Raw genomic sequence first — 26,802 nt, 5'->3', positions numbered from 1 at the left:
TCACAGAGAGTGATGTATTCCTTGCATTATGATATAATGATTTTTGTCCATAGTGGGTTTCAAACCGGGACCACTGCCGCAAACAGTTTATACTCATTAGAATATCAGTCTTTCTTAAGAATATAAATTTTTTTTAAATTTATTTACCATATTTAAGCAATATACTATTGAAGCTGTGAGTCCTTTAAATTTCCCTCTTTAACCTCTCAAAGAGTGCGCATTGCTTGCAGGCCTTCAGTTTGCTTTGCTGCACATTGATTTAGCTGATTTAATTTGCTTTGTACTCGTAGAAGGGTGCTAAAGAGCTATTTTCTTTCTTGTTAGTTAAGCATCTGCGTAAACAACCAGATGACGATAAAGGCGATTAGCAGAGCCAACAAACACTATGAGTTCATCAACAATAGTACGAGTATACTTGAACATATGTAGGAAGGAACAACAGAATCGCGTAATTTGCGAAAGTATTTTGCACCCCTGCGAGAAGAATGTCGTAAAGAGGAATTAAACAAAAAGGCTGACAGATTGACTGCATTGGCGTTTGTTGCGATATTGTTACAGTGGCCTGTCCATGTCCAGGTGCTTTGGTTTCAACATATCGGTTTCATTAAACTTTTTCATGGCACCTGACAGCATTAATGGAAGAGGTACTCTTTATAGCACTATGAAAATACGTAATAAATACTACAAAGAAAATGGGAAATATTAAATATGACATTTGTGCTTGTTAACGTAGCCCCTGAGATGAAAATGTGCCTCAGACGACAAAATGATTTTTTGAGTAAGTATTTTTCCAACTGCTCTAAAACTAATTTTCCGTGAATTTCTGAGTCAATTACCCTAAGAGAATAAACTGAGTTCCTTATGTAGAATATTCCTCAGGCTACAGCGGTTAATTTTTAGTTGATTAATTGATGTTTTCGGGTTTATAATCGGTTCACTTTCGATAACCACAGCTATGTATACATGTATTTTGTGTTAACAATTAACAAGAAGATTTCTCTAGCAGTTAGTTCAAATCTTACGTACTATACAAGTATACACTAATCAGTGGGTGAATTGTTTCGACATAAAATTCTGTTCACTCCGCGAAATTCACAGCTTTAAAGTAAATTTTATTTATTTTACAAAGTTATTCAGACGTGAAGAAATCCATTTCATACCGAGTTTCAGTGACTTTTTGTGAGCTAAATAATTAGCTGCTAGTGTAAACAAATGCGCTTAAAAAAACTAGCTGATGACTTTGGTGCTGAAACTATGGAGACTGCCTCTGCAATTATGTAGGTATATGGCCTCGGTAGAGTGAGGAGAAATAATCGCTTGTTTGCAGCTTTGAATATATAAATCCCATTGCTAGGAAGAATATGAAAGTAAGTCTTTGTCAAAGATAGAAAGAACCATATACGTATTAGTTGGCGTCAACATCTGTACCCTCTCTTCTCAATCAACTAACCATCAAAACCATTGAGTAATAAAGCTTTCAAATTGCTTTTCTCTCCTCAACCTCCAAGTTGATTATATATGTAGCTTAACACGTTTGCATTGTGACGCGCTGTTGCCAAGCTCAGAGTAACAAGCCAGAAGTTACCTTCACAGAAGATTTATTTTATTTATAAACATGTAATGAGGACAATGCAAACATGCACAGCCATATACATACTTGTGTACCTACAACCAGATGGATATTGTTGGTATTGCCATTATCACTTGGCTAACTTAAACGTTGTTTACGCTATCCGTAGCTTCAATGTAGTTTGTTTAACTTAACCTTTTGTTGATTGCCAAGTGTTACGCTATTTCGTTACTGTGATTTATTGAGATATATTTCTATGTACGTACGAGTGCTTATAAGCGAGACGGTTGAAAAAATGCGCGCAGAAAGGTGCAAATACAGTTGATAGTTTTGAGCTAAGCCGGATACCTGCTGCTCCAGATCATATTGCGGCTAACAATTCTTATAATTGTGCGTCTTCTTATTGGAATACGAGTTGCAATGGCGTTGACGCATTTACTGCTGCTGCCTGAATAGAAACTTAAGTGCAGTGGAATGCATTCAAAAAAAGTTAGTTCAAAGAAAAGTTGAGCTCATTATAAAAATACTTATGCGCGTATTTCGTGAAAAAAGTTAAAAAGATTCTTCTGATCTTATATTCGAAATAATAATGTGCGAAAACTCGCTACACCAATTTGGTGGGAAATAAGAAAAAATAAAATTATTTATTCATTTAATAATCTAAAAATGCAGTATTTCTTACAAACTATGAAAAGCAGATGAATGCTAAATAATTCAATCAAAAATAAATTCAACTTATAATTTCCTTGCTTCATTGTAATGAACGAATGAAAATGAGACATTTCTTATAATTTACAGGGAAAGAATATTATATATTGTAATATAATACTTTGTTGAAGAAAAATCTAGGCCTATATGATTTTAAAGCGCATTAAATTCTATTAGTTCTAGAAATCGGAGCATAGGAAGCATAATTAGTTCTAACCATTCCTAACCAGAAAATATAGTCCTTCGCTGAGGAATATTGAAACAAATTTTCTCGAGTAGCGATTGGGAGTCAATCCCCCCCACTTATCAAATCGAAAACGAAAGTGGGAGAGAGTTTAGTCCTTCTAATATCTACTTTTTTTATATTAATGAGCAAGCACCAACTTTTATAGGATGAAATTAGATCAGTGAAATTCAAAGAACGCAAAACATAACGCACAAAAGATTTCTGGACACATTCAAGCCAACTAAGATAACAAGGATAATTGGACCTCCAAATAAAGGTGGCGTATTCCAGCTTCGAACGCACCCGAGAGATACATAGATTATACAGATTCATTGAGAGGTTTGCACTTCGACCTCATTGCCTTTTGTTCCCTCTACTCATCCCAGCAGCAATCCTGGAGCTGGGTTGGATTGAGCGTATGTGCCTTTCTTCTGGCTGCAGTTAGCCAAGATGTCTCAACCTTCTCCGCGCTATAACACTGCATTCCAGGATAAGGTGCATTGGAGAGAGAGAGGTATATAACAACTTTAGATAATATGGATCAACAAAGCCCGAACTAAAGCAAGTACAGGATATGATTTTGCAATAGCGTAATATAAATTTCTTTGAAAAGAGAATTTAGTGTCAAATACCACACCAAGATCAATAGTTTCACTTCGATTTGATAAACTAGAACCACCAATGTGGTTGAAAGTGAGAACAAGATTAAGAAAAAGAATAATAAAAGCACTTACTTATATCTAAATCTAACTTTTTTCTTTTACACCAAGCAACGACGTTATGTAAATCAAATTGAGGATTTATAGAGTCCGCTGTGCTTGCAATCATTAGCATACAAAAAAAATTTGGGAATTATTTAGGAACCAGCATTAACACCTATAACAATGTCAGCCTTGAAATCCAATGGAGAATCGCTCTTGCCAACAAGTGATACTTTGAACTGAGTAGGCAATTGAGTAGTAAAGTCCTCTCTCGGCGAATAAAACTAACACTCTATAAGGCTCTCATCATACGTGTCCTAATGTGTGGCGCAGAAGCATGGACGATGATAACATCCGATGAAGCGTCCTTTCAAGGATTTGAGAGAAAGATTCTGCCAAACAGTTTTAAACCTTTGCTCGTTAGCGAGTATCTTAAGCGATGGAACAATGACCTATATGCGCTTTACGAAGACATAGACATAGCGCAGCGAGTAAAGATCCAACGGTTTCGTTGGCTGCGTCATGTCATCCGAATAAATACAAACACTCCTGCTCTGAAAGAATTCGATGCGGTAGCAGCTGGTGGTACCAGCGGAAGAGGAGGGTCTCTCCTGTGTTGAGAAGATCAGGTGGAGAAGGACGTGGCTGCTCTTGGTATTTCCAACTGGCGCCGGTTGGCACGAGAAAGAAAGAAGAGAAATAACTGACGCGCTTAGCTAAACTCGACCAAAATCGGGTAAGCGGTTATCGCGCCGAATCAAGAGTGCCCAGTATACTGCCCTGAGCTACTACAGAGAGCGCAATAAAAAAATATATGACGCACCATCGACATTAGCAACACATTTCCAAAAGGAGAGATAGGATTTAATCCATTTTAAAAGAGTGGAGTGAAATCATAAGGCCCTCAATTTAGAAATTTTATCAAATGCTTTTGAAAAGTCTGTGCGCACAGTGTCAACTTCAATTTTTTTTAAAGATGACATACAATATTCAGACAACACTGCAAGATTTGAAACAGTGAATCAACCTCTCATAAAACCGTGTTTATTCACAGAGATAAAACGATTAACTGCAAAATAAATTTTATCTTTCACTATAAGTTGACATAATTTTGAAACCGTAAACAATTTGACAATTTGATTTTGTTGATGCCTTGAGTTGCCGAATTCCATCTTCAACATTAGAAAGCATTAAGGCTAACGAACCAATATTGACCTAGGAATTCATGGTCAAGTGATATTGATCCGAATCTACTTGCAAAATTGAAGGGATGAAATCTGCAAAAAGATTACCTGCACCTATAGAAGAATATGTTTGAGTTTCATTATAGTAGAGAACAGAAGGAATATTTGAGCATGATTTTCTGAATTCAAAATATCGGGAGAAGAAACTAGGAAGTAATTTTATGTCCGATTCGAATTTAGAAATATAATTTCGCTTTAAATTGCTATCCAAAGATTTAAGTACTCTAAAAAACTTTAAATACATATTTAACTTTATGAGTGATGAAGTGTGAAAACTTTTTGAAATATTTATTGCTCATTTATTTTAAGCTTCAAAATATCTTAACAATTGACTACTTCATCCCCGGTAAAAAAGGAATCCCAATGTAGAATATCAACTGCTAAATTAATTAAATTAAAATTGAAATTTCTAAGACCAAAACGTAGTCACATTATCAGATGCTGACCAGGGGTAGTCAGAGGGTATTCGCGTTCTAATAAAAAAACATTTATGTATATTAACATTAATAAAAATGAGATCGAGAATTCGAAAAAGACTATTTGATAAACTATTTATCTGAACCAGTCAAAAACTCAACACACTAACATTGTTTTACGTCCAATCTATATATCATCTATACTGGACCATTCTATATTAATAAGATTGAAGCCACCCAGAATACAAAAATTGCCATTATTAGATCTTCGCTTTATTTATTTATTTTTTTTTACATCCTTGTTCACTCGGCTAGGGAGCATAGGGCCTCGTCAAGACTCTTCCATCGTACACGGTCCTGAGCTGTTGTTTTTATGCCGTCCCATATGATGCCGGCATCTGCTAGTTCTCGAAACATGGACCTTCGCCAAGTGATCTTTGGCCGACCCTTTCCGGTTCCAGTCGAGTGTCCTTCCCGTGATGCTATCTGGTAGTTTTCCTAGTGCGTGATCTAACCATCGCCACTTTCTGCATTTGATTTGCCATAGAATGGACTCCTCATTCGTTGCTCTCCACAGCGCGTCGTTGCTGATGGTGTTCGACCAGAATATTCTACAGCTGATGCGGGGGCATTTGTTGACGAAATATAGTATGCTTCCGTGTGATGCTGTTGGAAACCAGTTATATTCCACTTCGCTACAACAATAAAGATTTCACACATGAGCTGAATATTCGCAGTTTAGTGCGCCTAGAGATTTGCGAACTCGCCCATACTGTATGCATTTGCTCGAACCCCGCCCTTGCTTTCTTTAGCCTGCAGTTGGCATCTTCATCTGCTCCACCGTCTGTCATGATAGTGCAGCCGAAGTAGCAGACAAATTCCACCGGATACCCGCCAACCATAAAAAGTCTTGCTTTATTGTGGTTGGCTCTAATAGCCTTGGTCTTGGCCATGTTGACCTCCAGACCGACAGTTCGTGCCAGCATGACTAGTCTGACCGCCTCCGCGTGTATATCAGTGAGTCTTGTGAGAAAGAATGCAGATGTTATCGGCGAAGTCCAGGTCCTCAAGATATCTGGTGAAACTCCATATAACGTCGTCTAGGATAATGGCGAAGAAAAGGGGCGACACGGGACAACAATCCCTGACGCCTGAATTGCTGGTGATTGGGACGCTGATGTGGTATTGCGTAGAGAAAGTACTTAATTGCAGAAATAGTATTTGAAATTAGCTTTTATTTTTCCAGCCTAACTTAGCACAAAAGCAGTCAAGATTCTAGAATTATTTCTTAGGTGAAAAGTCTCGTAGAAAACAGGCATTATTTCATACTTAACTATTTTCCAAGTTCCTTGTGGTAGACCATTTATAAATTTTTGAGTTGCCCAATTCGTAAGCTTGCCACATATGACATACCACAAATATTACTGGGATCGGACTAAAACCACGTGAACTTTTTTATGTTGAGACTAAATTTCCGTCCACCCGTTTGATTTTACAAGCTATAATCTCACTGCTAAGGAGTTTATTTTATTCCAAAAATTAACAGCCAGCCCAAATAAAATTTTACTAAAATGTGCAGCACATAAGGATCGGTCCTACCGAATTTAGCACTTCCTTCATGCTTCATTCTAAAATAAATTTTATTACTTACATACATATAAGCGACATACGTTATAAAATTCATTTCCGATTTGTTTCTATTATTAGAATGAAATTTGTCGCAAATTTTTCTGCCTCCTCCTTAAGCAAATGTAAGCATAAAATAAAATTGAACCTTGAATGCGCAAACGATGCGGCCCAAGTGGCAAGGCAAGTGCAAGTATAAATTGAAACTCTTAAGTATGTAAATATTTGCGCCTTCCATTCTGCTGGAGATTAAACCACTTTAAAAATAATTTAAATGTTGATAACATTTCTTTTATTTCTATCTGGCTGATATAACTCTGTTTACACAGGTTAAGTACATTACCCGCAAGGCTTAAGTATGCCGTCGTTTGGTTGTATTCTTTAATGTATTGGCTTTGGCGTGCTTGTGCTCATTACTTAGAGAGATGGGCAGACGTAGGCATCAAGAATGGTAGAATAGAAGATTGTGCCCTCGACTTTCCGTTATCTGTTTTGGTTTGAGTTTGACAGTCGGCTGCTTGCACGTGACGTCAAAAACAAAAAGAAAATTCAGACATGAACTGAACATTGGAAAGTGCGTGAGTACTTTAAGTGAGTTTTAAATAAAATGTTAGAAATAAAGTGCGCTGTGATAAGTTGGTATATTGGCAGTTCAGACAAGTTGTTGATAACACATTACCAACCGTGTGCACATATTTGTGATTTTTGTTGAACTTCACGTGCATACATTTAAATGCCGATAACTGTTAATTTTCGAGTCAAATGAAATTGTCCTTTGCTTCAGCTAAACTTTTACAGGATTGCATTTTTCCGTTCTTCTTTTGTCACGTCTAATCGTTCTTTGTATAGAGTCTCTTATAGCATCGCTCGGGGGTTATCACATATTTAAATATTTGTTTTCGCTTTGAGTATATGAGGTCCTTAATAAATAAGTAGGTTGGAAGTATTTTAGTGTGTAATTCGAAAAATGATTAGTTCGAAATTTACGCATATTTTCAACTTCAAATATTGTATTTCATTTTGGCTTTCCGTGAATCTATTTAATTATAATATATATATATATATATATATATATATATATATAATTGGCGCGTACACCCTTTTTGGGTGTTTGGCCGAGCTCCTCCTCCTATTTGTGGTGTGTGTCTTCATGTTGTTCCACGAATGGGGGAACCTACAGCTTCAAGCCGACTCCGAACTATATATATTCTTAATTTTTCCGAAACAATGCTAACTTCCCATATAACGGTAATTAAACAAAAATAATAATAATGGTGGAAAATTTCTCAACTTTGGTAAAAAAGATGAACCCAGAAATATGACGAATGGAATTTTGAGAAATGGGTGGTGCCACGCCTAGTAATGGGCAAATGCATGTATCTCGATAACGCCTTAATAAAACTCACCAAAATGGGATTGCTCCTCATGTCATTTAAAATTGACATAATTATAATGAGATCGGATGGAAACCGCGCTCACTTCTTGTTCTTGTTAAGATTTCCGTTCGCCTGTCTGATGTTACAAGCTATATCTCTCATTATATTATACATGCATTTGTTTGATTTCAAAAATTATTAGCCAGCCCAAATTAAATTTTACTAAAATATGCGCGGGTATATAAAATTCGGTTCAGACCGAATTTAGCCTTCTCCACATGTTCTTATTTTAAACTTTCTTGAATGAAGTAGTTTTAAAAATAACTTTCTTGTACGTGTTTGTTCTATACTTTTAGCGATCCCGCTGTAAATGCACTCAAGTTCTTAGATGTGGTGAACATGAAGGATACGTCGCAAAAATCGCATTTTTACAAAAATACACTAATGGAAGCGATGCCGCTAATACCGAGGGTAAATAGCTTATGCAGAACTTGTGTTATTTATTATGCATATGTACATATATACAAGTGTATTATATAAGAGTGTGTATGCTTTATACGCCACTTTGGTTAAAACGGATGAAATACTGAACGCGCTTGTATATGAAATACCAAAGAACCAAGTCAGCAGAAGTGAAAAACTCACTTTAAAAAACAAATCATTATTGCAACAGGTGTAGTGACCGTAAAAGTTAAAGGAACCACTATTAAACTGGCATTGCTAGGGTATTATATCTTGTTTTCCGTGAATATGAGGGTAATTAAACCCGAATGGTTGACCGAGTCAGGTGTTCTCTGAATGGCAAAATAAAATTTCGACACGTTTATGAGACACCAATTGCATGGCACATAAAAGTACCTGCAGCCACAAGATGACTACTCCTACATCTATACATTCATACACTTTTTTATAGCTGACGTTGGTTGGAATTTTATGGCTAGCAAATTTTACATAGCGTACAAAGATGCAAACAAAAAAATATGTTCCAGAAAATAGACACAAAATATTTATAACTGAGAAAATCTACTAAGGGGTAGGTGTAGCTAACGCTTAGAATTTTAATTTCAGAAATTGTGGTGGCAAAATGTGTGGCCAATGTTGCAGGCCGAAATTAGCAACGGTGAAGTGCTAGCGGCTGTCTTACAACCGGCCATTACACTCATACAAGAGGCATCGCCAAGTGAATACGAGTCGATTATGGCGCCGACAATGAAGTGAGTAGAAAAAATTTACTTTTTTATTTATTTCAAATTATTTGAAACTTATATTCAGATATTTGAAATCATCTTATATACAATATTTGCATGGTTTGCAACAAGAAAATTGTAAATCAGAAAAGCGGAAAAATACGAAATTCCTTCAGAGGTTTAAATTAATTACATTTCCGTATTTGTGCTTGGTGAATTAGTTTGGATTAGACTCCGACCAAAGTAACACTTGTGGCAAGAAAGATTTATTATGGATTTGAAATTATTGATAATGCTTTAAGGTCTCCATATAGAAGAGCTCTCCAAAGAGACTGTAGAGGTTAGGCAAAAAAATTATAAATTTTTCATCTCTTCAACAAACCGAGAAAGATATCGCCTACTGTAAATAGCACTGATCTTTTGACTTTTTCTTCGTGCTTTGGTGTATTCTCAGCTGAAGTTTTAGAATTGTTTTTTCGGTATATTAATATTAACATTATTTTTATTACTTAGTTAAATTTGGTCAGTCAACAGTTGTACCTAATAACGTAAATCAATCGAGATAGATAGAGTGGGCCGAAAAAAAATTTTTTTTAGGATCGAGTTCTAAAATGCAGAAAAGTTGCATGTTAGACTAATAAAGTGTGTGCCAAATTTCAGCCCAATCGAACGATATCTTCTGTCGCCAGCAGAGGCCTCAAATATTGAAATTTCAGTTGATATTCTGAAAAATTTTAATTGGCTTACTTTTTATTGCAAAAATACGAGTACATACAAAATTTTGTAGCCCAGAACCCACCACGTGAAGGTTGCGGCACTTTGGGTTCCTATTTTTTGTTTTTTTTTAGTTTATTTTTTTTTTTTTAATTTATATTTATTTTTTAAATTTGATTATTTTTTATTTTATTTATTTTTTTTAAGCTGGTTTTGTTCTTTTTTTCCTGTTATGTAATTTTGTAAACAAATAATAAAATAAAAGGTATTTCAAGAAAAAACTGCGGTTTTTAAACTTAAAGCAATAATTCATTTCATGTTTAGCTTTGATATTTCCAGCAAATACTTTTGATCTTTGCTGAGATCCATAGTTAAGATGGTTTTTCAAGGTTTTCGCAACCGTTTAGTTTTGAGCCAATGTGACCACTAAATGATTTCGGCCCAGAAGTGACATCATCTTGGAACTGGAAAATATGATACTTCGAAACGGTAGTTCATTGAAAAGAAGGCATATCGACCACTGAAGCGAACGTCACAGTTTATCCTTCAGACATCTTAAGATCCCTCCTTTTGGTCTGGTATTAACTACGGTTCCGTTACAACCTACTACTGTTAATTCCTCGAAACCATCCTCTTTCATAACCGCTTCATAAATGCTGTCTATAATATCCACAGCGCTGCCTGATTTCGGCGTAAGGTGAGCTAAATATTGCGATCCAGGCTCACATAAAATCGAAATATGTTCTTCTTTGATCACTTGACGGTAGAATTTGTTTCCTCTTTTGACCTGAATATACGTGTCGTCTTTTTGACCATCCACCTATAGTGCTTTTGGAGCAACGGCATTGATGCGATCTTTGAGTTGTATTTCACGGCGCACTAGGTTTTTCTCGCGTGATTCGGAAGAGAACAAACCAACATCTTTAAGTACTGAATTAACAAGTATTGCCGTTGCTCTATCACTTACGCCAAATCGCTGGCTTATAACTGCAGTTTCCAGTAATCTCATACGCTTTTGAGAAGTAGAGGGCGAATCAAAACCAATGAATAAGTTCGGCTGACTTGTATCAGAATAAGAGGTGTCACTTTCTGAACCATCATTCACTTCTGATATATTGCAGCCGAACGTAGAGCAAGAGGAATAGTTTTCTGGATCACAGAATTTTTTATTAGTAATTTGCTTGGTCATCTCATCGCGGCGTCGTTGTCTTTCTATAAGTTTCTTTGTTTCAGGTATGTCCACTATTCCGATACGGCCTATAAGAGCCCCTCTTTGGTCTGACAGAAAAGCTTGCTCTTTTTGAGGAACTTTTTTTTCTCTTAGACATGAGCAAGTTGTAAAATCTTGACACTTACAAGCTGAATTATCAAAAAGTCGGGAAGTATTCGCCTTAAAGTCATCGGCACGTTTTTTCAAAGCAGCACTTCTATGTGCAAAATACAAACCCTTTTTAATTTCTCTGTACCTTTTTTATGATACTCATTTATCATGTATATTACGCGTGAATGTGAAATAAATGATTTTCTTGGCAACTTGTCAGGCTTTGATCGAAAAGGCCGGCTCTCTGTTTCCTCCTGACTCTACTCTCAGTTCCCGTCTTTGAAAAAAAACAGCATCTCATTACATCTTCATAACTTGATAGCTGATGATCTGGCAAATCTTTAGGACTTCCAAACAATGGGCAATTAAACGTTTGTCTTAGGGAAAATTTGGTTAATGCCATTGTCGTCATATAAACTTTTAATAAAAGATTATAATTAAATGCTTTTATACGAAACAATATCTTTCGAATAAATCGGAAGAAAAAATAGACACAGTAATTGCTGTAACTTCAATTCTACTCTCAGTACAAGGACGAGCTACTGCGAGCTCCATAAGTATATTGCTTGATCAAACAAACAGAGTGGAGTGCAGTGAATTAAATTGTTTCGGTGGGCCTTCTCATATAAAATTTGTATTTAACATAAACCGATATGATAACAAATAGTATTTTCAAAAAAGTTAAAATTGTTCAGAATTTAAACAGAAATTTCAAAATTTGAAGCCTCTGCTGGCCACAGAAGATATCGTTCGATTGTGCTGAAATTTGGCACACATTTTATTAGTCTAACAGTGCGACTTTTTCACACTATTAGAATTCGATCCTAAAAAAAGTTGTTTTTCAGCCCCCTCTAATGTTTATATCAAAATGTTCAGAACGATGAGAGGAGTCGATTTATTCATGTATGTATTACTCTTTTTTCAAGGTAGTACGGCAATGAAAATGGTCAATATCCACCGACGTCTCATGCAACGGTAATTTTTAAGCAACATTTTAGAAAAGTGTAATTTGGACTAGCGGTTAATTTTTGTTATCAGACAAGGTCATAACATTCAAAAACTATTTATACACTGAAGCAAAACATCGATATTCTCGATGCATCGATGACTTTCCAACATCTCTAAAATACGCTTACACCCTTTTTGGGTGTTTGGCTGAGTTCCTCCTCCTATTTGTGGCGAGCGTCTTGATATTATTCCACTAATGGAGGAAACTTCAGTTTTAAGCCAACTCCGAACTGCAGGTACTTTTTTATGAGGAGCTTTTTCGTAGAAGAAATACTCTAGGAGGCTTACCATTTCTTGAGGGGCGACCGCTATTAGAAAAAACTGTTTTTTCATTTTTGTGTTTCACGGAGATTTGGCTAACCCATTCGGCTATGGCAGCCGCCTATATACACTACACTTATAGTTAAATAATAGCCCCCTTCGATTCACCATCCGTTAGTGAGAGTCGAATAGATGAAGCAACTGGCAAAAATAAGCACACGTTGGCTCCAGGCTGTCAAAAATCACCTATGTTTGGAAGCACTTAATGAGTATTAGTAAAACTGCCTTTAGACATGGCTAATCGCGTTGCTTGCATTTGTTTTTGTTATTAATCTAATATAAAATATTCCAAACTTTAAAATTGCTAAAATCTTCATTTTGACGGGACTCAGTATAAATAGGTATAGGTCATATTGATATGAAAGTTAAAACAGCTGAAATTGAATAGGGATAAGTAATTTTCATTAAAAATCGTCTTATAGTTCTAGAAAAACGTAAATCGTATCGAAATTGTTAAACATGAAATTTGAAAACCCTCAAAATGACACTCCCGAAAAATGCGCAGCAGAACCGTCATACGGAAATCACTTTTATAGCCTTTGATCCAAAGGAATGTGGTTCAAAAGATCAACCATTATTTTCTGCAGAAACCCTAAATAGGCTAGTTCAAGGGTTTGGTAAAACAACATACCAACAACAATCTGCAAGTAACCAATCCGTTAGTTTACTGATCCATGTTTATTGAGACATTTATGCTTCTTTTGGTCCATACTATACTTTGCCTCCTTAAATATGTTATATATTCTTTACACCCCGTTTAAGTGCAAAATTTCTTTGCGTTCAGTTTATAGACTACTAAACCAGTCATGTGATTGCAATCGTATTTATGATCTGTTTTAGTTGATACTCGGAATATATTTTAACTACAATACTTAATAATTAATGATAACAAAGTGATCAGAAAAATATATAATTTTAAGAAAAGCAGAGATCAGGGAATAGAGCAGACACTTGTTTCTCCTAAATTTTCTCAAACCATAACGTGATGGACACTTTCGGAATCGTATTCAGCGCACATTCTAAAACCAATCTGATATAGGTACTTGTAGACCCGTGTTATTTATGCACTCACATAAGATATAATATTAAATGCTTTACTCCGAAGGTTTAGTAAGGAAACAAATTTTCCTAGATCCACATAAGAAAGATTAATTCAGGTTGTTTTAGGATACCATCAACTAAAGGGTTGTTAAGTTTCAAAGGCCGATGTTGATTTTGAATAAAATACAATTTTTTTTTAAATTATTGTCATTTCTCATTATTATGATAATATTGGTATGACCTTATTAACAAGCGAAAAATAAAACTTGTTGAAAGCTACCCATAAGCGTACAAATATTTACAATAGTATAACATAATATAGTATGTGCAATAGTATTGTATGTGTATCCATTTCGTGGTCTAAGTGACGTCGCTGTTCCTATGATGCGGCTGCCAAACCTAGCCAATGTAGAAAAGTAAATAAATAATTTGTAAAATGTTTTTTAAATCCGTAAAAAGTAAATAAAATTTCGCGGCTCATTCTCATAATAGACTAGTGGCTCGCAACAGCCAGACATTTAACCCAATTTATATTTATGTTATGCAACTTTATCCCGCTTGTTCAACTTGGCAAGTAGTTGATGATTAGGTTACTAATGCTCGGTGCATTTCTTCGCGTCCGGTTCACGCCACTACAAATGGAATTCAAATAGACTAAGGGCATTACTGGTGACACTTGCTGCAATCATATACATAGTACATAGTAGCTACATACTATGTATGTATATAGGACATATTGTACTGCTTTTATTTTTCTTTGTATTTAACAAGCGATTATTTATTCTTCTGCGCCATCCATTATGTTTTCCTTGTAAGTTTCTTACTCCTCACGCAAATTGCCAGATCTTGACATTTTCTTGGCTTTCGGTATTACATCGCGCTCTTGTTCTTGATTTGTTGACTCTTGTCCGTGTCAACCATATTCCTTCCTCACATTGTTCTCGTTGTGATAAAAGTTATTTGTACAATTTAAGTTTGTCACTCAAAGGAAAGCCGTATTGTCATTGTATTGTCATTGTGTGCGTGCTGGAAAATTTATCCGCTTATATTAACTTAACATTTTTCTCGCTATTTAGAGGAACAATAAACTTCTGTATAGATAAGACACACATACATGTTTCTACAGAGAAAAGGAGAAACTTTGAACGTATTCTGTAGCCACATTTCATTGTAGAACAGAAATAAAAGGAAACTATTTCTAAGTTTTATTTTATTGTTTTCTGTTTTTTGAGAAGCTCATAAATAAGTGATACGGGTATATCTCTTTTAAGAGGCAAAGAATAATATCTCCAAAGTGTGTTTCATTTTCAAATATAAATACATACTTATATACATTTGTAAATACATATCTATGATATTTTTATGTTGTTTAATATAAGTTTTGAAACAATTTAAAGTAAATCTAAAAAAGCTTTATTTTAAGTATTTAAGTACCAACATATCAAACCAAAACTGGAGGTGTGCTTACAGGACGACAAAAAATAAGTGTGCCTATACAACATTTTTTAATGAAAAAAATTTATCATTGTTAATAGCTCAAAACAAATTGTGAAATTTTAATAGACAACGTTTGAGTAACATTATATTCAGCCAGTTACGAAGTGGCCTCCTTTAGCACGAATACACAAGCTCAAGCGTTTCAAAAAATGTTGGGCTATAGGTTTAGTTTTTCCTAACGTTATGCGATCCCACTCTCGACGCATTGCTTGCTTCAGGGACTCCAAAGTTTTGTGGCGTCTTGCACTGGCCCTTGCTTCCAAAATCTACGCTGTAATTTAGCGGATTCAGATCTGGTAAGTAGGGTGGCCACTCTTGAGTAGTAATGAAAGAAGGGAAATTGGCTTTGCACCACTTTTGGGCGCAAATTCCACCCCATACCATGACAGATCGCGGATTTTGACGATGTTCAATAATGGACGAAAGTCCAGGGGCTTCTGTAGACCAATTTCTGTCGTTTTGATGATTGTTCAACGGTAAACAGCTTCTCATCCATAAAGACGATTTTTTCTCAGCCCGTACCTGTGGCCCGACGTTGGAGCGAACGACACCTTTCGAGTCTTACTTTCTTGTTTTCATCCGTGAGCAGCTGGCATTTTTGTAGTTTATAAGGCTTAAGTCCAAGTTATTTTTTTGCTATAAGGCGAACTGATTCTCGATTGATGCCTGTCTCATGAGCAATTTTCCTCTTCGAGACCATAGAATTTCGTTGAACTCTTTTTTGATGATTTTTCGGTTATTGGAAGTGTTAATAGTTCGTTTTCTTCCTCTTCCAGGACGGCCACCTTCATTACCAAGCTCCTTAAATCGTTTGATTGCACGAGAAGCCAATGAACGTGCAATTCCAAGCTTCCGTGATATCTCGCAGTTGCGTGCTCCTAGCTTATGCAGTGCTATAATAACTGACTTAACATCGTTACAAAAAGTATTTAAAAATAGCTGGAATAGAAACGAATACTTTTTTTGTACTTCAGAACACACACAACAATCACAAAAGAAGCGCATTCGCTAAAAATATTTTACATTCATCTAATTGCACAGAGAAGTTTGTATACAGTTATTTTTTGTCACCCTTTATAACCGAATAAAATATCTGTTGCATTTCTCGAGATGTGACTGTTCTATAGGCCACAAACCATCGATAAAAAAAGTTTTGCTCATGCAAATGTACAAGATATGATAAGTAATGTGTTGGGGAAAAAGTTCGTAGCGTTTTTCCCAAAGACATTTATTTAAAAAAAAAACAATAATGTGAAAACAATAAGTGAATCAATTATATATTCGCCGTTGCTGTTTACCACCGCCTCCCATCTCTCGACCAATTTGTTGATGTCGTTCCGCCAAAAATCGCCTGGTCTGGTTTCAAAGAAGTTGTTGAGAATACGATGGATGCTGAAGGGTATCCCATTCGAGCTTTTCGAGTGCGGCTTTGACGACTTATGCAACATGGGGCCTGACTATGTCGATGAAGTCTTTTCAGTCGAATAGCTTCATTCACGGTGTAACTGGGCAATATAGAGCTCCTTGTTGACTGTGGCAATCTTTTCGAGTATTTCCCAGTGATATTCGTTTTATCATCGCAGTTAGTTTTTTTGCGCCAATTCACGACTGGTTCTTCATCGAATTCAGACATCCTTTAAGAATTCAAAGTCACCGTTTTGCACTTTGCCTCCAGAGTATTCCATTTCTAAGCCTCAAAACTAATAAAAAATTAAATAACTTAAAAACACAATTAATAGAGCAGAAAGAGTTCTGTCGAATGAATACTTACCCTTTGACAAACAGCAAACAAATCGTTGTAGAATAAAGAAAAGTATAAAAACGCTATAAACTTATTCCCCAATCCAATATATTGGATATTGTAAAATAATTCTAACAAGTCGCTGCGTATATCTTTACAAGCATCCAAATAATCAGCTGGTTTCGCTGAAACTTGGCCAGCGTTCAGACCACCTGATTTTAAACACAATATCAGAAAAGGGAACAAGTAAAGAGAATAAATTCGGTCTCTACCGAATCGACTCCTCTCATCATTCTGAGCATTTGCATGCAACCGGTAATTGAACAAAATTTTAATACCTTGTGCAAAAGTGCATATACATACTTATATATGATTGAAAAAGTAAGAAAAAAGTCTGAAGTGATTTGAAAATTAAGAGACTTTTGAAACATTTGCCGCGTTTTAGACGGGATTCCATTAAATTGTAAGCGGGAATTTGCAAAATGAATAAAAATGGTCCCCGCATTCCTTGGAAATAAATTGATCATATTTCCTTCACTCTCCTCGAGAGTTTACGCATAACAATCCTTTTAACTTTTAATTTTACACTTCTGGGTATTAGCTGTGTAGAGACTGTATCACTCCTCCTTAATTCTTCAAATTCCACATATCGTACCGAAGAGCCAACGAAATCGGCAAAGTGGCTTTCGCTTCTATAAATATATAAAATCTATTTATGTACATTCTCATGTGCTTACGTACTTGTGTTTATAGACATTTATGTATTTACATTGTATTTTTGCAGAGTTATTTTCAGTTCACCCAAATCCATCCAGGCTACTGTGACTTTACTGGAGAATTTACATCTCATTATTGAGAAGACGGCACCTGGAGATGTTACCACCGACATAATTCCAATGCTGTTCTTTGCTTTCGAAAGCTCAACAATACAAGTGCAGGTGGGTGGTTATGTTATTAGCTATGCACCCACGGTGTAACTTTATATATACATATTATATTAGTTGGATTTATGTTTTTATCTTCTAATGAACATTTGACGTTTATTGGAAAACAAGAACGATTAAATAGCAGATTGCGCCTCTTGTGCCGTGATTTCAGTATAGAAAATAAACAAGCAAAAGAAAGAGGAAAGTGGGTACAAGGGTTAAATGTAGAAAACATAAAGTAGCGGTTTAGGAAGGCGAAAAAAATCAATTTAGTTATAAAGAGCATTTCACATCACAAAATTCATAATTTTTTGAAATTGTCCGAATGAGCTGACAATTGCAATCAAAGGTTGGTTAAAAAATGTCAAGACACTAGTTCCGTCGAGGATATAAGCCAGACAGACCAGACTGGGATTTTTTGAAAAGTAAAGTATATCCGAATAAGCCAACAAGGATTCCAGAGCTGAAACAAAACATTCAGATCGAGATTGCTGAACTCAATGTCATAATGTGTGAACGAGTCCTAGAAAATTTTAATTCTCGTATGACAGTCTGCAGGCGGTGGTTAAATGATGTAATTTTTCACACATAAAGGGTGGTTAATTTAGAGGTTTCGGATTTTAAATCGAAATAAAACAACGATAATTCAAATTGATTTGGCAATCTTTATTATTTTTCACACATATTTTTTTTAAAGAGAATTCATTTCAAATTTTGGCCACAATTTCGCCATAATTTGGCCATCCGTAATCCAATCCATCCAATTTTGATTGACTCGCGACTCGCGGGAAGACTCCGGTCGGTACCTCGTGGATAACTTTAGTAATGTTGACGTCCACTGCCTCAATCGATGCTGAGTTAACCACAAAGCATTTAAGCTTTACATACCACCACAGATAAAAATCCAAAGGCGTGATATCACACGATATTGGTAACTAATCCACTGGTTCTGGGCGAGAGATGAATTGCTCATCGAAAGAACGACACAGTAAGCCCATTGTTTTACGGGCTGTACTGCAAGTAGCGCTATTTTGTTGGAACCAAAGATCAGGGGTTCAATTTTCGACATCAAAAAGTCGTCTATCATGGCGTGATAGCGTTCGCCATTTACTGTTGGATTGACACCAGACTCGTATTAACGCCATGGGCCGTATTTCTTATTGGAAAAAGTACCTTCACTCATTACCATTTACATAATTGTCAGATGCCTAATGCTTGTCATCCTGGCTAAAGAGTCAGAGATCTCGTTACCCGCTATACCCACAGGCCCCGGGATCCATGTTAGAATCAAGATATTATGACTACCGACATAGCTTAGTATGGATTTACAAGACTCACCTACCCTTGAAGTGATTGGAGTACTTTCTAATGCCATGAGATTTGCTGCCACTGCAGACGCATACAGACCGCCTCTACTTCTGTTTTCCACAACAAAGTTTATCGCTTCTTGAACAGCATACACCTACGCTTGAATAAAAATAGTATAACCTAAAATAATTTCAGTTTTTTATGCTTTATTTTAAAACAACATCTAGGCGCGTCTTTTCTGTACAAATAATGAACTTCAACGCAATTCTATGTATTTACTATAGTTATTTGGCATTTTCTGCCAGGAAAGTAACAACCAAGTGGAACATTCTCATGGCTAAGACTGCTTCAAGTTCCTAAAAAAACGTTTCACTAGCCGACCTCTTAACCTCTGAAGACCTAGTCAGAGCAAATTTGAAATATATCCAACGTGACGCTAGAAATTGAAAGCAGGTGAAGCAAAACTGCCATTTATCAACTTCTCATACATTTTAGTACATTTCTATTAATTTCTAATAATTGTATTGGGCTAGCAACATAAGGTTGGTTAGCATTTTAAATTCTCAATATTTTCATCACTCTTATTTTCCCATGAGAAATGCCTAGAATTTCGGAAAAGTTTCAAGTGACCTCAAATAGCCATTCGAAAGGATAGATATTTTAGTGTGTCGCATCCTTCCAGTTTAAAGAAAAAAGGAAAGGAATTAGATTCGCTTGAAATTTCAAATTCGTCAAATTTCGCTTAAGAGAGAAAAGTCCCGTCCAACTTAATAAAAACACTAAATTTAGAAAAAGCGATCATAACATTTTTGATAGTCACACAACTTTTTCAAATAAAGCAAAAAAGTTATTAAAATTACCAATATTTTGACTTAGGTATAACAGGAAATGAAGAAAACGACGCTTATTGTTAGAAATAAATTTAGGCATAGGGTTGCTTTCATTTCGCCATATAAAGATCATTCCGCAAATAGAATAATAATTTTAAAACGTGTGAAATTTCCTTATACTTTTCTATACAAAAAACCCTTTACTTCATTTTTTGAACCACCTCCACACGCAGAGCGCTGCTGTTGTTGCAGTTACAAACGTATTCGACAACATTGAAGATGTCTCTATAAGACGTATGGTTGTGCCAAAGGTAAAATCGGTGTTTGAAAAAAATCTTGCCGATCCAAAAATTGTGCAAAATGTACTCATCTGCATTGAAAGGCTGATGGATAAACTGGAGCGAGCTCAGGTGAATAATACTTGCATATAAATATGTAAATTTACATGTATACTTATGCTAAGCAGCCTGTCTGGTAAGTTCTAAATATGTATGCAAATGTGCGCTATGTATATAAAGGAGTGCTATGCAAATGATTGTAAGTCGTAGGTAGAGCAGAAAATGCACACTGGAGCATAAATACCCGCATATGTAAATGTAAATGTATAGGTGCTTATATGTATATATTTGTGGTTTGCAGCTTATTCATACCTACGAAAAATGTTATCCATTTACCTCACAATCAGTTTTCTGTTATTTATATGCCAAATCATTTCCTTCAATATTGCTGCAAAAGGTTATGGAAGAAGTCCTGCAGCTGCTTGGTGATGTTCGCATACCGGATCCGGATATTGTGATGCGTACAGTTCGTAAGTATTTAACAAAATAACAGTATAATCAATATATAAACTTATGTATGCACATACATGTAATAGTGGATCCTCAGGGTTCCTTTAAAGATTTTGCAGGATACCTACATGTATATTATTTTAGGGTGTTCCTTACTTTGTGTTCACACAAAACAATGCTCCAGACATTTGAAGACAGGTATTGGCTGTCAAAAACGAGAAAAAACTGTTTCTGTAAAAACGTGTGAATGTGTTGCTATTGTGTTTGCAAAACTGGCCCATATGAACGTCAAGAAACTTAGTCACATTAATTATCTATGAAGAGTTACACCATTTAGCTAGATTAAACCAGATTCAGCAGAAGGTGACTTACTATTACTGCGGCCAAAGCTATTATACTACATATGTATTGGTTAGTTGTCTCCAATTATTTGCCTTTATAGTTTCTTTCTTAGTTAGAAGTTGCTGGAACTTTTTTTCTTCTAGCAAAATCATAAACAATTTCAAACTATCTAGCAGGCCTTTTGAAGATGTACACATTATTCTTCTTCTGAATGTAGCGATAACTGCTTACGCGATTTTGGCCGAGTATAACAAGGCGCGTCAGTCATTTCTTTCTCGTGCTAATCGGCGCCAGTTGGACGCACCAAGTGATGTCAAATCTTTCTCCACCTGATCTTTCCAACGCGGAGGAGGTCTTGCTCTTCCTCTGCTACCACCAGCTGGTACCGCATCGAATACTTTCAGAGCCGGAGCGTTTGTTTCCATTCGAACGACATGACCCAACCAACGTAGTAAAGTTCACACAACGCATTGTTCCATTGTCATTGTTCCGATACTCGCCGTCGCCATTGTGCAAAGGTCTAAAAATCTTCCGCAGAATCTTTCTCTTAAACGCTTCAAGGGATGCCTGAACGGATATCGTCCGTCCAAAAGCCTAGGATGCGCTATACAATAAGATTCGTCGAGAAAGGACTTTACTACTCAGTTACCTACTTAGAAGATGCACGTATTGTTACTGTTTAATTTTTTTGTGGAAAATTCCAAAAAAAATCTTATTTTTGAGAAGCAAATGTTTCAATGTATATTTTGTTGCTCGAAAAGCAGATCTCTAAGTTGCCTTACTTTTTATTGGCAACTACCGTTTTACTCTCATTTGAGGGAAACATTTTCTAATTAGACAGTTCTTCAAGTTTTAGCCCAAAAAATAAGAGATCGCACCAGCAAATAAAGAGGGGGCTTTGGATTAGAGGAAGATGACGATGATCTCAGGCTACTGATGGAGTTTACCAGGTGTGATATTTCAAATTGATATATCCGCAGGTGTAGCAAGAAAGTAAAAGTCAAAATGTCTGAACCTGAGCCCGGCGAGAGCAGGATAGCTGAAGAGAAGGTGCTGAGATGATTACACCTCATCCCCTTGACAGCTTCTGTAAAAAGGACTTGAAGCAATGCCAAGTCTCATGGATACCTCGCAAGGATACCTACCGGACAATGCCCGAGCTGCGGCTTGCTTTGTTAGCCTTAGAAGTTCCCACGCGCGCTCCCGAGCTGCCTGTGGCCGGAAGAATTTCGCGTCTTTGCACGAGTGGGTACTAAGCCAGCGTTCGCTGAGTTGACGCGAAGCCCATTTTTCCAGGAGCAGGTCATAGGTTCTTGAGGGAACTCCTCATTTTGCGGTGAAACCATCTCGAGAATTTTGTGTCCCCCAAGCTCACCAGCCCAGTAGTTTCCTGCCATGCCACGGTGACCGTGAACCCAAATTAATCTAATATCAAAGTACTCTGATGCAGTCGAGAAAGATTCACTAGTTTCGAAGGCACCAACGAAGATCCCAGGGCCCTAATTGCTGCTTGATTGTCGGAATAAATATTTACTTCCCTTACAGTAGTTGCAGAAGTCTTTGATGGCGGCTACTTCCGCTTGGAAACCACTACTGTGGTCCGGTAGTCAAAATTTGAGCTTGATGGCTCCACTGTGTGTTACATTCTGAAAATTCCTTGAGAAATACTTGAACACGTTCACTAATTTACTTGCGGCTAATATTTATTTGACGATCTTAGAGAAAATTTCCAAATATGAGACTATACTAGTAATTGACACAGCAAGGAGAGCTTTGGTTGTGTAACTGTCTTTTTCTATTTTTGTTCTAATCCTATTGAAATGTTGGTGCTTTTAAAACATTTATGCTAACTCTTGTGTTTGCATTAACAAGTGAATAATAAAATATGAAAATGAATACGTGCTAGAAATATTTTGTATTTAATAACAAATAACTACGTTTCAATTGCTTGCAGATATTTATCACAAAATGGTTGCCGATAAAACGTATGGGTTGACGGTGGAAACGATGGCGATACACGTGCTTCCTTTACTGATACCGCACACCGTTAATCCCGGCTTAAATCTCGAACAATATTGTATGCTGGTCGAGGTAAAATATATTTTTGCGCAAACATTTTAGCCTTGAATAGTATTTACTCGTATGTTTATGCATTTTATATAATATTTACATGCATTATTGCATGGTTTTCAACGCTGTAGTAAAAAAATTTGTTGAAAAAAGTATATCAGAAGCAAATGCAAAGCTGTTACGCAAACACCATCTGGCAGATTGCGTTCAAAGTTGTTTTGATAATTTTTGATGTTATAATTTTTAAAAACTTTATTATATACGGCAACCGCCTCGGCTTCGTTGGTAGTACTTCAAGCGGTCGATCCAATTTTTGATAGCCCAGTCCAATATTTGCAGTGTTATTTCGGCAATAACGTTTTGAACGTTGGCCATGATCTTATTGAGAGTATTTCTGTTGTCAGTGTATAATGAAGACTTGAAGTACAACCAGAGAAAATAATCGTGCGATCTCAAACCGTATGATTGCGATGGTCAATCGATGAACCCTCGTCATGAGATGACCCAGTATTCAAATTTCTCCTTCACAACTTCGAGTTACGAAAATCGGTGAATATGCTCTGTGCCGAAAACCATTGACTATTAACGGCAACGGTTTCGCCTTCCTCATTTCGAAAGAAATAAGGACAAAACAGAAAGTCCTTATAAAGGGTGAATTTTTAAGAGCTATAGGAAAGTTTTTTCAAAAAAACACACATAAAATTCAGAAAAATGCATGAAATTTTTATTTAAATCGATCGGCCGCCGTAGCCGAATGCGTTGGTGCGTGATTACCATTCGGAGGTCACAGAGAAAACGTTGGTTCGAATCTCGGTGAAACACCAAAATTAAGAAAAACATTTTTCTAATAGCGGTCGCTCCTCGGCAGGCAATGGCAAACCTCCGAGTGTATATTATTTCTGCCATGAAAAAGCTCCTCATAAAAATATCTGCCATTCGGAGTCGGCTTGAAACTGTAGGTCCCTCCATTTGTGGAACAACATCAAGACGCACACCACAAATAGGAGGAGGAGCTCGGCCAATCAACCAAAAAGGGTGTACGCGCCAATTATATATATATATTGTATTATGTAAATTTGGTTCTAAATTTAGTCACAATAGCTCGAATAGCCGCTTCAGTGGGTCGATTTAACTGACCATAAAATGTAAGTAGTGCGCGATAAACATTCTTAACAGAACACGCATTTTTATAATAAAATTCAAAGATTTCCAAGCGTTATTCGTTTGCAAGACGATTCAAAATTAAATAAAAATTTGACACTGAAACAAAACACGAAACGTGCGTCAGCTGTTTAAACCAACTGTTTAAAAAGATAATAGCTAAAAAATCACTCGTTGATTATTCTCGCTCTAATAGCGCCAATGTTAACATAACCGCCTATGCTGAAAATAGGCCTCCTCGGAAGAATAATTTTAAATTATATTTACGTATTTACAACTAAGCCGGATTTTCGACCATATTTTTTAATAGTTTCTTCGAGGCCGGTAAGGGTGAAACGACGCTTGTAATACGATTGGATAAACTGGATCGTTTGACAGCAATTGGCAGAACTATTACTGCTATCTAGTCGCTTTATGTTATATTATTATCACTAGAAACTGTGAGGACTAAACTCGGTAGATTGAGCTTCTTGTTGATTCGCCTTCCTCTTCCTCTGCTACCCCCAGCTGGTACCCCACCGAATACTTTCAGAGCCGGTGTGTTTGTATCCATTCATATGATATGACCCAGTCAACGAAGCCGGTGGATCTATATTCGCTGCGCCATGTCTATGTCGTTGTAAAGCAGAAATCTTCAGCAGAATCTTTCACTCAAACACTACAAGCGACACGTCGTCGGATATTGTCACCGTCCACGTTTCTGCGCCATACGTTAGGATGATGAGAGTCTTGTAGAGTGTTAGTTTTGTTCGTCGAGAGAGGACTTCACTGCTCAGTTGCCTACTTAGTCCAAAGTAGCACTTGTTGGCAAGGGAGATTCTACGTTGGATTTCAAGGCTTACATTGTTATCGATGTTAGTGCTGGTTCCTAAATAAACGAAGTCTCTTACAACCTCGAAATCATAACTGTCAACAGTGACGTGGGTGCCGTCTTCCAAGTGCGTCGACTGTTTGTTTGATGATAGAAGGTATGCACTTCGTTTTATCCTCGTTCACCACCAGCCCCATTCGATTTGCTTCTCTCTCCATATTGGAAAAGGTAGAACTAACAGCGCGTTTGTTAAGGTCGATGATATGAATATCATCGACGTACGCCAACAATTGTTCACTCTTATATAAAATTTTGCCTGAGCGATTAAGTTCTACGGCTCGCACGATCTTTTTCAGCATCAGGTTAACACAGAGGGCCGTATTAGTTTTGCGGGGATACCAAATTCAAACATCGCGGCATACAGGTAACTCCTTTTCGTACTGTCGAATGCGGCTTTGAAATCGACGAAAAAATTGTGTATGTCGATTCTCCTTTCATGGGTCTTTTCCACAACTTGGCTTATTGTGAATGTTTGGTCGCTTGTAGATTTTCCAGGTCTAAAGGCACATTTATAAGATCCAATCAATTGGTTGATGGTGAGTTTCAGCATTTCGCACAATACGCTCGCTAGAATCTTATGGGCGATAGTTAGAAGACTACTCCCCCTGAAGCATCCGCAGGAGCTGTATAGGTTGGTGTATGGTACATATGTTCGAATCTCTGTGAATCACCAACATGAAGGAAATTTTTTTTCTAATAACGATCGTCCCTCGGTAGGCAATGACAAGCCTCCGAGTGTGTTTCTGCATGAAAAAGCCCGTCATAAAAAAAATATCTACCGTTCGGAGTCGGCTTTAAACTTCATTTGTGGAACAAAATCAAGACGCACGCCACAAATAGGAGTAAGAGCTCGGCCAATTACCCAAAAATGGGTACCCGGTAATTGGCACAGATTGCTTGGCACTTTTCTTGTAGATTGGGTAGAGCACACTTAAATTCCAATGGGGCGGCATGCTTTCCTCCGACCATACTTCGTATAGGAGCTGATGCATGCACCTTACCAGCTCCTCGCCGCCATGTTTGTCAAAAAACCTTGGCTCACTAGATCAAATATGGTTGCTTTAATAACTATATTTTTCCTTAAAAATGATTGCATCTAATCAAGTGAACCCGACTGTATGTGTGTAGGTAATACTCTACTGTACTCATGAATACAGTGACTGATTTGCTAAATCGTTAAAAGCATACAGGGATTCCAATTAGTGTTTCTTACTTGCATTTTTTGTTTATACATATTTACAAATACGCATATGTGTGGAGACATGCATATGTATATGCATTTTGTATTTTATCGAAACTCGCTACATCAACTACTCGTTTTCCATTTCAATCATACCACATTCCATGTACTAACAGGTGCTGCAAGAGATGCTCGAACAAATTGACCGACAGCAACGTAATAAATTGAAGCTTGACAATCTGTCAATACCATCACCGGAGCGTCATCGTCCATTGAGACATCAATTCTCTTCGGATAACATGAATGCACCACCATTCAATATACCCAATTTGCGAATCGATCAGCGGAAAACATCCAGTGCTGAGGATATGGCACGGAAGAACTCTGGAGGTATGTACATATAACACACACTTCTTCACCCACACACATGTACCATAAATGCATTCGAGATCAAATGCAAATGCAAATAGGCATACTCACATACTTGTTAGCTCGTACAAATGGTATGAATTCATACCAAACATGCCCATATATGCTTACGCCGATTGTGGGAAAACAAATATGCACATGCGTGTGTGTCCATATAAGTATGCTATGTATGCATAGCACATGTGAATGTAAGTAGACTG

The 26,802-nt window shown here is 36.7% G+C and overlaps 1 protein-coding gene across 3 annotated transcripts in view; it reads left to right on the top strand.

The window, feature by feature from the left end:
• Window positions 1-26,802, top strand: part of LOC129241547 (SCY1-like protein 2) — a 101,123-nt gene that overhangs the window by 33,134 nt on the left and 41,187 nt on the right. For all 3 annotated transcript variants that reach the window (XM_054877943.1, XM_054877942.1, XM_054877941.1), the window contains exons 9-15: window positions 8,224-8,338; window positions 8,936-9,081; window positions 17,482-17,635; window positions 19,995-20,171; window positions 20,497-20,569; window positions 22,846-22,982; window positions 26,350-26,563. In XM_054877943.1, the coding sequence (XP_054733918.1) occupies window positions 8,224-8,338; window positions 8,936-9,081; window positions 17,482-17,635; window positions 19,995-20,171; window positions 20,497-20,569; window positions 22,846-22,982; window positions 26,350-26,563 (1,016 nt within the window). The remainder of the gene's footprint in view (window positions 1-8,223; window positions 8,339-8,935; window positions 9,082-17,481; window positions 17,636-19,994; window positions 20,172-20,496; window positions 20,570-22,845; window positions 22,983-26,349; window positions 26,564-26,802) is intronic.

This window comes from Anastrepha obliqua, chromosome 3 (genome assembly GCF_027943255.1).
Source record: "Anastrepha obliqua isolate idAnaObli1 chromosome 3, idAnaObli1_1.0, whole genome shotgun sequence".
Lineage (NCBI taxonomy): Eukaryota > Metazoa > Arthropoda > Insecta > Diptera > Tephritidae > Anastrepha > Anastrepha obliqua.
Note: the sequence above shows the minus strand (reverse complement) of the source record. Positions and strands in the feature narration are given on the sequence as shown.